Below are 12,832 nucleotides of genomic sequence, written 5' to 3' on the forward strand. Positions count from 1 at the left end.
AGCAATGGCTTCAAGATGGACATGATCAGCTTCAGCAATCACTGCTTCATCTTCCTCATCCACTCCTGGCACCACCTGCTTGCTCAAAGTACTCAGTTCGGCAAGATCCACCTTCAGTTGAGCGGTCAGGGCTTCTGCTTACCGTTTGGAGCTTGCAATAAGGTCTTTTTCTTCTTGGATGCGCTGCTCGGTGGCCCGGACTCTAGCCTTGAGGTCTTCTAATTCCTTCTCCAGAAGAAGAAGCCGTTGAGTGTGCGCAGATGTGTTAGCCTTGGCGTCCAGAACATCTTTCTTCTCGTTAAGCGACTGGCACCTCTCGGCAATGTTGGCCTTCAAGGGGGTTTGAGAGCGACGGGTCTCAATCCTATGATGAGCTTCTGCTACTCTTGCCTGAAAGAAGGGGAGGTGCTCGGTCGGCCAGAGCTTGATTTGAAGAGCCACGGGAAGCTGAGAGTTGATCTCCTCGAGATTTGCCTTACTGCACTGGAGTCCTGGACCAGGGCATCGATTGGAGCTGACAGAAGGTCCTTCACACAGAGAAGCTGACTGGCGACTCTGGTCGAATCCGGTTGAGGATCATCGACTTCTAATATGGCCGATCCAACAGATGCAGGATCAAACGCAAGCAATTCCGAGAGGTTCAGGCCCTGAAGGGAGGCATGTGAGTAGAGCAGCACAGAAAAGGATGAAAATGATCTAGTGGTAAAACATACCTGTCCTGGGGGGGAGTAGCGATAGCTGATGAAGTAGTGATCGGCTCCTGAGGATGCGTCCCTTATGGAGGAGGAACGTTGACAGCGGAGAGGCGACGATCGGCTCTTGAGGGTTCACCCTCTCAGAAGGAGGAGTGACAGCTGACGAAGCAGCGGTCGGCTCTTGCAGGCGCGCCCCTTTCAAAGGAAGATTAGCAGTCGATGAGGTGACAACCGATTCCTGCAGACCTTGAGGGGCGACCGGAGCATCAATCAGCGCCGTGGGGCCTTCCAGAGCTTTTGGGTCAGGATCCTGAAGGGTAATTAGAGCATTGACAGGTGCTTCCACATCTTCTAGGTCAGGATCCTGAGTCTTTTTGGCATGCGGGTTCCTCCCCACTAGAAATGTCCACAACGACAGGCTACAAGGAAGGGGAGTGTAATCAAGAAGAATGTACATGAGCAGAAGGTTAATTACGAAAGGGGTGATCCAAACCTGGCTAGCAACCAGAGCTTCTTGACTGGTGGAAGATGGCCCAGCTGCTTTTTGGATTTTCCTGACAAGCTCCTTCCTCATCTTAGCATGGGCCCAGGGGGCAACAATGTCAGAAGATCTTCTCCGCTTGGGGGTCAGCTTTGCGGTGCTGGGCTGGATCTGCATGATGCTTTTTGAAGGGGGGGTCCGTTTTTGCCAAAGAGAACCAGGCGAGAATTGGAAGTTAGATCCATCATTACTCTTGGGCTCCGGGCCATCCTCCTGCTGTAAAAGAGTAAATGGAATCAGAAAAAAGGATTCAGCGAAGTCAAAAGGAGAAATGATGGGCGGATGGTAATACGTCTTCTTCAGGGACTTCATACTCAGCATGAATCTGCTGCAGCATCGGCCCCAAGGCTCTCCGGAAAACATGAGTCTTCCACATCAACCACCAGTCCTCGAAGCTGACAGCCGAAGAAATGAAGGCGAGGTCAACAGGAATTGGGATAAAAAGGTTTGAAAACAGGCTGTAGCATCTTTGGGTGGTGACGGCGTCAGGAAGATCTACCCTGTTTGATGTCAAGTGATGAAGGAGGAAGTGTGAAGGAACTTGCCCAAGACCAAATTGCCGGGCTGCTACAACCGGCTGGTAAAACTCGTATCCCAATTTGATGATCCGGTTGCAAGTGCTCATGCCGACTGGGAGGAGGCAAGGGTGAATCATGATAGAGTACAGGCGCCGGGTGTCGACATCATCGGCGAAGTCAGCCAATCGGAACGTGGCTGGGCTCTCAAAGATTTCAGACTCAGCATAGGGGAGGAAGATTGGGTTGTCCAGGCCCTTGTAGAAAATCCTAAATCATTGTGAGGCATCTGAAGGATTCAACTTGCCGCCAGGGAGATTGTACAAGGCCTGTCCAAAGCTGGTGCATTGGATCTGCCTCCCACTTTGGTCCGAAAAAGAATTGTTGGCCAGAGGGGGGAAGTTTGAGATGAAATTTTGAAAGTAAAGGTGAGCCTACAGCTGGATGAACCACCAGGGACCACCAGTGCTAAGTTTTTTCTGGGAAAGAAGGCTCAAGGACATTAGATGAAGGTATCTGTAAATTTCTCCAAGGAATAATTTACCAAGGCCAACAGTGTGACCTTTGGCCAACTCGTATGCCAGAGGAAGATAATTCTTGGTTGGAGCAAGGGAGGGTCCACAGAAAAGGAAGTGATCTAACCAAAGGTTCAAGAAAGCTGTGTGTTATTTCTCCATCACAGGGCCTTTGGTTTTTTGGTGTTGATTCAGATATGCGCCCCAGTTCGTGCATTCTGCTTTGGAAGACAGTTTGAAAGGGACTTCAGATAGTCTATAAGCAGAAGGACAGGATAATGCGATGTCCAGACCAGTGATCATCATCATGTACAGAAGAGTTGGAGTCATCGGACCATGTCCAAAGAGAAAACAGTTTAAGGCATCGGACCAAAAATAGCCGATGGTCTTTAGAAGGTTCTCATCCTTTTCAAGAAGGGAAAGAGATAGAGACAAAGCATCGGCTATCCCTATGGATTCCCATGTAGGATGATAAGTGTTCGCCACCCTGTTATACCAAGTTACCCAGCCCTCGGGAGGGTTTGGCCATGCACGAAGGCTGTCGGACCAGGAGTCTAGATCTATGTTTGGCTCACGAATGAGATTCGATTAGCCTCACAAGAAATCAGATCTACGGGCTTTTCGTAAGAACGAGGCCCAAGACAGAAAGAATTGGGGGAAGAAGGATGCGGCAAGAGGATATCGGAAGCCTAAAGAAATCCACGAAAGCCCAAAATGATCGAAAAAAGGGTCATTTAATAGCATGAGGAATCTTGTGATTACTGCATTAAATTAACAAAGGTCGGAGTTTTACCTTTAGACCAAAAACATTCGTGTCAGTGTTCGAAGACTCCGCCATCGAAAACCTTGATGAAGGTCGAAGACTCAGGAAATAGATCTAGGGTTGGTGGCGCAAGATTGAGCGCGTATTCTGAGGGTGGCGCAGATCTAGGGTCTGGATTCAGGCGGAAAATGAAATGAATTGAAGAAACAGTTCGAATCCGGATCGGTATATTTTGAGGAAGGGGACCGATGCGTTGTCATCAGCTTTTAACAAATCAGCTTTTAGAGAAATCGCAGTTAAAAAGAAGATCTTATTTACAATAAGGGAGTAAGTACAAAAGAGGAGCTGATTGCTCCTAGAGCCGATCTATCGGCTTGGTGCTACAGTCTACCACCAGTAGACGCCGGAGGTCTTGCGGCGCTTGATTGGCGGAGCTGCGCTGACGTCGCTATCGTCGCCGTTGCTATTCTCGTCGCTGTCATCATCTCCGCTGCTGCTGCTGGTGAAGCTGTCGTCGTCTTCGGTTTCTTCATCGTCCTTGTCGACATCTTCTGATGATCCGATAAGAAGGAAGTCTCATGTTACTGAATCCTCCTCGGTTGAGGAGGAATTGGCTTTTTCTTCCGAAGAGAAGAGCTCTTCTTCCCAAGATGCATCATCTTCGTCATCTTCCTCCAGCTCGTCACTGAGGAGTAGCAGGAGATCCTCGCCGTCGGTCAGGGACTCGTCATCCTCTGACCAAGATTGGAAGTCCCATTCCTCCGCATTCCAATGCAGGGGGGCAAGGATCTCGTAGGCGGCTATCGGATCATATTCCGAGTAGGCTCTTGGGAGGATCCAGATTCAAAGGAGATGGCGGAAGAGGTAGAGGAAGAGGAAGAAGCCATTGCAAGAGAAGGAAAAATTGGGGTGGATATGGTTGCTAATGGCTAAAGAAAGAAGACGATTAAGAAAAGTTGCCGGGGGTAGGTTTATAAAGGCGAAGTGGAAGGTGAATCGGCACCATAACGGTTTCCAAGGAGCCTGATGCAGAGCAATCACATCCCCTGGAAGTTGAAGAGGCACGCCTGTACGGATTTCGGAAGTTGAAGAGACGAGGCGATTAAAAGGGAAATGGTTTCAGAATAATTATTGCCGAAACCAGGGGGCCATGTGTTATCGCCATAATTTGGGCGGGCCAGAAAGGTGGGCCGTGGAGCAAGATGGGTTTGAAGGATAGTTATAATGGGCTTGCGAATCGGACTCTTTGCAGATGTTTTGGGCCAAGGTTGGTCGTGTATCTAGATAGATATGTATGTTTAAACAGTTCAGATTGAGATAGTTAAGATTTGTGTCGTGTTTGGTTAGGATTGGTTAGGAGAGGCAAGTCCACGGACTATAAATATGTACATTGGGTAAACAATAAAGAGAATCAATCATTCACCAACAACTCTCGGCGCATCGCCACCCCTGTTCTAGGGTTTCTCGGGTAAGCGTCATGCGGCCCCGATCATACCCTGCGTGATTGGGGCAGCATCGTTCTTACTTATTTACTTTTCGTGTTTCTCGTTCTGAAGCGCTGTTGATGGCGAGTAGCACCAGTTATCTTAGCGTTTATAGAGTAGCATCGGCTCTTTCATGCGTTAATTGTGCTTTGCTTGTTACCTGTAAACATCCGGTTACCCATGTACTTGATCTCGGGTATAAGGGCAGTGCATTGCTTCATACTTGTTTAGTAGATCTAATCTGTTATGGTTAATATTCGTCAATCGATGGTTTAGTTTAATATCTACGTGATTAGGCCTTCAAACGGATTGAATGTTCCAGCAGTATTCTGGGTATTTTATAACAGCTTGAAAGGAGATTGTTCCGAGATCGGCTTTTAGTTGGTTTTTAGGCCTCTGTTTAGCTTGTTGTTTTGTTACCTTCAGCATCTGTTAGGCTCAGTTACGTGTAGGATGTTCCGATTATGTGGTGAAAGCTTTAATCGTCATAGATTGGATTAGCTTAATGATTACAGAACAAGATTTATGTTACCATCGGACATATTTGCTTTATTTATAGATCCGATCCGGTATTCAACACAATCGGCTCTTTACATCCGATATCGGGAAACGTCCGATGAGCCGATCACGGCTCGGACTAATATTTATACGTGTCTGTACATGCAGGAAACTAATACATAACACCTTCCTGATCAGGTACAAGGTCAGGTGGCACGCCTAGCAACTCAGAAACCAGGGCGTGTGCCGGATCTCGAGCCGTTGACCAAGGACCGGGGCCCACCAGCAGTTCCGGGAGCCTCCTGGCTCCTCGTGTTGCGTGTCACTGCTCGCCGGTAGGTTTTGATTGACAACAACTCTAGCCGGACGGATGCAGTAGAAAAGAAAGGTTTTGGAGTGGCTTTGAAACCGGATTCAGCATTTCGTCTGTCCGTGTGTTCTGTAATTAATGGTCTCATTAGGAACACGAAGCTATAGATGAAATAGAGCTATGATAATTTGTTTTCTATTAGTTTTCTCAGATCATATATCAATACTCATTTCGCTTACTGTATGTATTATCAATCTACATCGTACTACTCGCAAAAAAAACATTATACTAATCTGGTCTACTATTGTTTTCGAAATAAAAATCTGGTTTATTATGATGATAATTTAGATAATTCCCCATTATTTTCGCTTGGTCGCGAATCGTAATCGTAACAAAGGAAATGATGGAAATGGACCCAACTCGGCCACATTCCCCTCCCCTCCACCGATAGATCCAAGTCACCCGATGCAAATGCCATCGGCGCCGCTCTCCGCGGCCGCCGCCGGCGCCCGCGTCAGCCGCCGTCCGAACCTCTCCCTCCTCGCCGACCGCTGCACCACCACGCGCGCGCTGGCCCGCGTCCACGCGGCCATGCTCGTCTCCGGCCGCCTCGCCGAGAACGCCTTCGCGGCGTCTCGCCTCCTGACCGCCTACGACGCGCTGGCCCCGGACCCCGCCGCCGCCGCGCTCACGCTCCTCTCCTCCGTCCCAATCGCCACCAACTCCTTCATGCTCAACACCACCCTCCGCGCACTCGCCTCCTCCCCGGACCCTGCCGCCGCGTTCCCCTTCTTCGCGCGCCTCCGCGCCACCGGCGCCCTCGCCGCGCCCGGCGGGCACACCTTCTCATTTCTCCTCAAGGCCGCCGCGCGCCTCCCGCACCCGCTACCCGTCGCCGGGCAGCTCCACGCGCTCGCCGTTCGCCACGGGGTGCACCTCGACGCCTACGTCGCCAACGGGCTCGTCCGGGCCTACTCCGTGGCCGGCCGCCTCGGCGCCGCGCGCAGGGTGTTCGACGAGGTGCCCGAGCGGAACGCGAACCTGCACACCACGGTCGTCTCTGCTTACGCGCAGAACGGGCGGCATGAGGGCGCCATGGCAGCATTCGACGAGATGGTCAGCGAGGGGTTTGAGCCCACCGGCGCTTCGCTGTCATCTGTGCTGTTTGCGTGCGCGCGGTCCGTGTCGGGCGGGCTCCAGATGGGGCGCCGCGTGCACGACCTCATGGTGGCGCGGGGCATGGCAGAGGGGACCATCCTCGGCACGGCGCTCGTTGACATGTATGCCAAGAATGGCGCCATCCAGGAGGCGGTGGCGGTGTTCGACAGGATGCCGGAACGGCGCGCGCCAGCAACTTGGAACGCCCTGATCTCAGGGCTGGCGCACCACGGCCATGGCAAGCGCGCGCTGGAAGTGTTCGAGAGGATGCAGCAAGAGGGTGTGCTGCCGAATGCGATCACACTCGTCGGGGCGCTCTCAGCGTGCTGCCACGCAGGGCTGCTGGAGGAGGCCCGCCGGCTGTTCAGGTCCATGAAAGACTTTGGAATCGCTCCAGGCATCCAGCACTACGGGTGCATGGTCAACCTCCTCGGTGGGGCGGGGCTCCTATCAGAGGCAGAGGAGATGATAAGGGGAATGAAATGCAAAGCGGACACCATGATATGGGGAGCACTTCTGACAGCTTGCAAGAATCATGGTGACGTCGAGATCGGCGAGCGGGTGGTGGTGGAGATGCTGAAACTGGATCCTAGCAACCATGGCGTGTATGTTGTGCTGTCAAACTTGTATGCAGAAGCTGGAAGGTGGCAGGACGTGGATAAGCTGAGGAAGGTGATGAAGGGAGAACGGCTGTCAAAGATCCCTGGGGCTAGCACAGTCGGTGGACCACCAGAGCAACTGGAGATCGCCACCACCAGATAAAAAGGTGCTGGTCTAATTGCACTGGCTGGTGGCTTTGTGTCCACGAAGTGAAGAACAGATCTGCTGCAAGTTTGTGATAAGATAAAGCTGCTATGAGAGAGGAAAAGATGGATTGGAGCAAATGCATCTTAAGATCAAGATTGGACAACTGACAATTGTATAAAACAGCACGAAGCATTGCGAAGACCAAATTCTGCACTTTTGACAATATGAATATCACCAACATCGAGACCGGATGATGGCAATACTAATTCCGTGGTAATACACCGATGAGTTGTTTACAGAGGTCCAATTTAGCATGACACCAGTACGTAATCACTCTACTTAGTTGCTAAAAAATTCTTCCTAGAAATCAGAGGAAGGGAGGTGCTATACAGTTGAACCACAAACTCAGTTATGTTCTCCTACGCATTTGGTATTTTGGTCACTAGCAAAGCAGGCTGTATGATGGCATGTCTTCGATCCGCATCACATCGTCCAGCATGAGCTCCCTCTCCAGCTGGGTTCGTGTTGACTTCAGTACCTCCTACGAGTGGCATCACAAACATGAGACAAGTAGATTTGGGTTCCAACTGAGGATGAGATGTCAATAGGCAGGAATTTACATTGAAGTCCATGTAAGAGGCGTTCTTGTCAAGCCACTGCTTGTCCATCACAACAAATGCGACGCAGTAGAGCAGATCAAATGCCCACTCATCCTCTAGGACAAGGAAGTCAAGAGCAATTCGTTGGATACTGAAGGTACTTTCAGATGTCAGAGCAAAAGCACAAAAAAGTTGCTAAAACAGTCCTACCTGAAAGCATTTGAATAAAAATGGCTCGGACAAATGTTCTTGGCTTTGCTGCAGTCAATATTAACTTCTTGTTAGAAAAAATAAATTTTTATAGTCATAACAAGATGGCATTGGAGAGTCTGGGTCAGTTCTTACTTGACTGGAGATCAAGCATCTGCATGATCATGAATGTAATGTTTACGCCAGCAACTGCAAATGGGTACTCCCATGTGGCTCTGTTACCGCACTGTTTCTTTAGCAGCCTCTGAAATGAGGCCTGCGGAAATAAAATTAGATGGTTCCTCACTAGCAAGGGAGCACATTCAAATAAAGAAAAGCTATCGCTATATACTGCTTACAGAGAATGTCTTGGCAAAGAATAGAAGGTTCTCCAGAGAGATGAATCCTGCACCTCTGTAGCATGTATTGCAGTGTCACATAACTTGACACTTTGAAAGGTACTCAAGAGAATATTTAGTTTGGATCAATCAATAGTGTACCTAAAGTCAGTTGATGGGTCTCTTCCTTGCCAACCCATGTCCTTCCACTGTTCCGATATCAAACCTTGAAGTTCTTGATCAGGGTATGTCGCATGCCAAAGAGCTTTCAGGGCTTCCTGCAACCGTTAGTATTACTACTCATCAGGATTCAGTAGACAGAGAGAAGAACAAATAGAAACATAACTATACAGATGAAGATGCCAAACTCAGTACCGCAGCAGTAAACAGTTCAGCACTTGCTAATTACTATTTGGTATGCATGATTTAGTACGATTCAATTATGCAACTAAATCAGTTCTTATGTTATGTGGCCATACTATCTTAGAAGTATGATCAAAATGAAGAGTTAATCGCATTTCAACCTACTAATGGGTTCAGTTCTTAGAAGTAACATTGCTCGTAAGTCTTCAATCTGTGCATCAAAACCCTCCAGTATCAAGGAGAGCAGTTGTCCAGAAAAGCACAATATATCTGCACTTAACTGATAATTAGCAGGGTAAGTGAGATAACTTATTGTGCCCTGTTCTGTTTGATGTCTATTAGTCTTGTTATTTGATAAGGTATAAAATTCCCAGCACCAAAGGAAAAAAAAAGTAAATGCTTGGAGCAGTTGTTTTATGCAGTTCAGTTTTTTCCGGCTTAGATTGACACATTTTAGTGCAGAGCTAATCAGTTTTACCAATCATTTACCATACTTATGGCACAAACTTCACCTGGTGATCTCGTCTAGATGGATCAAAGTAAACCTTCATGCGATGCTTTAATCTCTGAAGCCTTTCTTCCTGCAAATTAGCAGCAATTGAAATAGAATAACAAGTGGTTTTACCCTCAATAAGCAAACTGCCTATTAAACTTTTTCATATTGACTAGCTGCCCCAGTATGGGATATGGATGCAGAAACATGGCAGTACAAGATCTTCCCAAAAATACATGATGCATACAAAAAGAGAAAATTTCAGATAAAGTTTTGAGCTAGACCACCTAGGTTGCTGTGTCTGTCCTGCAGAGTTTAAATGGTACATTGAAATTATACAGGACCACCTAAATACTCAATGCACATGAAGAGGGGATAGTAATGTCTCAAAGAAAAGCTCTGTTAGGAATGGCTCAACCCAGGCAGCGCTAACGCGACTAGAAATTGATCCCTATGATCGATCTTGGAATTCCTTTCGAGTGGCCACTTCAATTATTTGTTGTCGTCTTCACCCAAAAAAGTAGACCTAAGTACTGATGAATTTAGTTGCGCAAACCAACTGTCCTACTCTAAAATGACCCAACATCACTACATCAGATCATTTGCATAATTCTGAGAACTCAATAACCATTACCTGCACTGGTGTGAGGTTCATGCATATTCTCTCATATGCCCCTTTTCGCTTGATGCACACGCAAGATAGGCCTCTCCCTATCCATCTTGGTGATCCACATGACGCTTCGTCTGCACAAGAAAAAGCACATTCCATCACATGATCAGTAAACACCAACTGAATAAGTGTAATTGCATATTTTTCATAATAGCAAATGCAGAACCAGTTGTACACATGTTACAAACGTGACATTCTCAATATATACTGATTAAAAATAAAACAAAAAGGTGATCTGTGACAGGAGGAGAATATCTGAACTGGCAATTTTAGCCCACAGTGCAAGCTGCCCCAGCATCCCAGAGCCAAAACCTTCAGGGTCAGACGTCTAAAGGCTATTGACACTACACATACCATGCACTCACAATGTGGTTATAGACCACCTTAAATACTAGCTTATGATGGTTATTATACTCAAATGGATCTATCATGATAGGATGAAGACAAAACAAGTATTTTTGTAGCCTAGCTACCAAACTGATACCACCCTCACATGAGGTTACATGACAATGTTCTTGATCTGAGAAACACACAAATAGCCCCCTAGAGTTTCTCACCAAACGCTCTTTTCATTGCCAAACAAATCTGTCAGGGATCCTTCAACGCCCACATTTCCTACCAAATCGGCTGCCTCACACTGATAAGAGACGTGTGAGCCCAACAAAGCCATGCCCAGAAGCTAAAGCAACTGTTGGCTTGCCCTGCTGTTGATAATGGTCCAGAATTTGCTGTCAGATAGTTGTTGATGTGGCCTAGTCTAATGTATGATGTGTCTTTGAAGAAGAAAGGTACCCATCGTTCATAACCAAAATGAGCAGGGCAAGGGAGAGGAGGGCAACGAATAAAGATGGCAAGTCTGAACTCCCAGGAACATGATTGTAAATGTTGATGGAATAGTGGTTAACCATTGCAATTTGCATAAGCATTATACGAACAGTTGGTAACTTTGAAAGTTCGGTATTAGAAATTCAAATATAAACCTAATAAAAGAGCTCTTTTACGGCACCAATTTATTCTAGGATGGGCAGGCATACCAATTGTTACCATAAAAACAATGAGGCAAAATACAACCAAGACTCAAGACATCGCCATACTGAAGAACTTCCACGACCAGCAGCCGTTCCTCAAATCGGGAGAAATAACTGCCTAAACTTCCATGTCGAATCCACAAATTGTCAAATCTCAGAGTAGGAACTAGCTGCAGAATAAAAACTTCCAACCATCTAAAAGAATAGAGAAATTCGGAAGAAGGGTGGCTACAAACATTCTGATGCTTTGGTCGCTGAAAGAAAGGAAGAAAGGACAAGGACCATGATTAGTTCCTCTAGGTTTATCCTGCCGCTCCTACGCCGCTAAATGGTGGCAAAAGCGACACCAAGTTCAGGATTGAGAGGCACATGCAGTGCTGACTTTTTTCCATGGAAAATCGCAGAGTCCTGCTACTAGTACTAATCTGGATGCTAACATCAATGCGCCGCAAAATGACATTACCCGAAAAAAGCACATCAAATGCAGCAAAAGTCGTGAAAGGAAAAGGACTCCTGAAAAGAATGCAAGAAAAGAAGTTAAGAACTCTGCAAGAACAGAGGAGTATCATCGCGAAGTCATCAGCACAGCGAGGCCCACAGCAGACTAGAGAATATTCGCTGCTTCTTCAAGAACAACAAGATAAGCAGTGGTAAAAATAATTTACATAAATGCAGGGAAACTGCTAGATGAATTACGCAAACGGAAGAGCAGGTCAGCAGGAAGAAACTGCAACTGCAGGGATCAGACATTGCAATTATGAAAAAAGTATGAGAAGGACGGGAAGGGGATCCATCATGAGACTCACCGGAAGATCCAGCAAGCGAGGAGCCGCCGCCGGCGCCGAGGGCGCACCGCGGCAGCGACGTCCTGACGGCAAGACAGCCGTGGTGGTGCTCCGGGTCCCTCTCCGCCGCCTGCGCGGGCGCGGGCGCCGCCGCCGCGGCCTCCATTCCCCTCCTCTCTCGACCAACGGCTCCCTGCTGCTGCACGCTGGCGTGTCACGGGGCGCCGGCCACCTGCCCACCTCGCGCCGCGCGCTGGACGGCCGAGCGGGTTCTTCTTCCCCGCGGCGCTGAGGGTAGATGTGGGAGCGCGTCAGAATAATGCCGAGGGAAAGCAGAGAGAGGGGGGCGGTGGCGGACGGACGCGGAGCTGGTGCGGCGGCGGCGGCGGTCGTCGCGTGCGTGGTTGGGTGGCGCTGTTCCGGGGACGAGCACGTCGCGTTGCGGCTTGTCGCCACGCCCCGGTAGCACAAGGGCACCGATTTAAATACCAAGAAATTACTTTTTAAAAGAAAACTTTAATGTTTAATTGTCTAGTATGTTTGTATTGGGATCCCCTCTCTCTCTCTACTTGTGTGTCTGACAGTGTCCCTATCTCTCTCTAACTTACTCAGACAAGATTGGGATTACTTCTGTTTAAGGTCTGACAGTGGGGCCAGGGTCCATGTAGGTCCCCTGGTTTGGATCCTAGAATTTGGATGTGCGTGTATTGAATTGTATTCCCATTTCAAGTTCAGGCCATGTTTTTTGGGCAATGTAAGGAGCAGTGTAGGAACTTCGGTTCATTTTTCTGTCCAATCAAAAGGGATTCTTTCTGATTGACCTCGCTTCAGATTAGTATTATTTAGATCAAACTTGTTTTTGTGTTTTGGTGGTAATAGTTTTAAGTTACCCAAATCAATGCAAGATCAATCTTGATGACCTTGAAGGAAGGATGGAACTGATTGAAGTGACATATGTAATTTCACAAAAAAATAGTGGTCAAGTGATTGACTTAGTAAAAGAGTTCTTGATATTTTTCCATTTGCTGTTGTTACCAAAGTGTTGGAACATATTACATACCCCCCCCCCCCCGGCACCCCTTTAGCAATTTCATGTTTTAGCAGTAGAACTACTTTCCTAAATTGATGTGTCGTGGTAATT

General features: G+C 47.8%; 2 protein-coding genes across 3 annotated transcripts; one reads left to right on the forward strand and one right to left on the reverse strand.

Annotated features, from left to right (window-relative positions):
- Window positions 1–5,730: 5,730 nt before the first annotated feature.
- On the forward strand, window positions 5,731–9,047 carry LOC112902776 (pentatricopeptide repeat-containing protein At4g21065-like). The gene has a single exon (XM_025971946.1). It carries the CDS (start codon window positions 5,787–5,789, stop codon window positions 7,239–7,241), a length of 1,455 nt encoding a protein of 484 aa, XP_025827731.1. The 5' UTR covers window positions 5,731–5,786; the 3' UTR covers window positions 7,242–9,047.
- On the reverse strand, window positions 7,419–12,123 carry LOC112902777 (ELMO domain-containing protein A). 2 transcript variants are annotated; one of them, XM_025971947.1, is made up of 9 exons: window positions 11,713–12,123; window positions 9,843–9,952; window positions 9,228–9,296; window positions 8,515–8,630; window positions 8,374–8,428; window positions 8,171–8,291; window positions 8,036–8,083; window positions 7,847–7,941; window positions 7,419–7,767 (listed from the first exon to the last, which is right to left on the reverse strand). In XM_025971947.1, the coding sequence occupies exons 1-9, from the start codon at window positions 11,855–11,857 to the stop codon at window positions 7,669–7,671; spliced, it is 858 nt and encodes a 285-aa protein (XP_025827732.1). In that variant the 5' UTR covers window positions 11,858–12,123; the 3' UTR covers window positions 7,419–7,668. The 2 variants fall into 2 exon arrangements, with proteins under 2 accessions (XP_025827732.1, XP_025827733.1); XM_025971948.1 differs by lacking the exon at window positions 11,713–12,123 and adding an exon at window positions 10,140–10,392.
- Window positions 12,124–12,832: the final 709 nt, after the last annotated feature.

Source organism: Panicum hallii, chromosome 8 (assembly GCF_002211085.1).
Source record: "Panicum hallii strain FIL2 chromosome 8, PHallii_v3.1, whole genome shotgun sequence".
Classification (NCBI taxonomy): domain Eukaryota; kingdom Viridiplantae; phylum Streptophyta; class Magnoliopsida; order Poales; family Poaceae; genus Panicum; species Panicum hallii.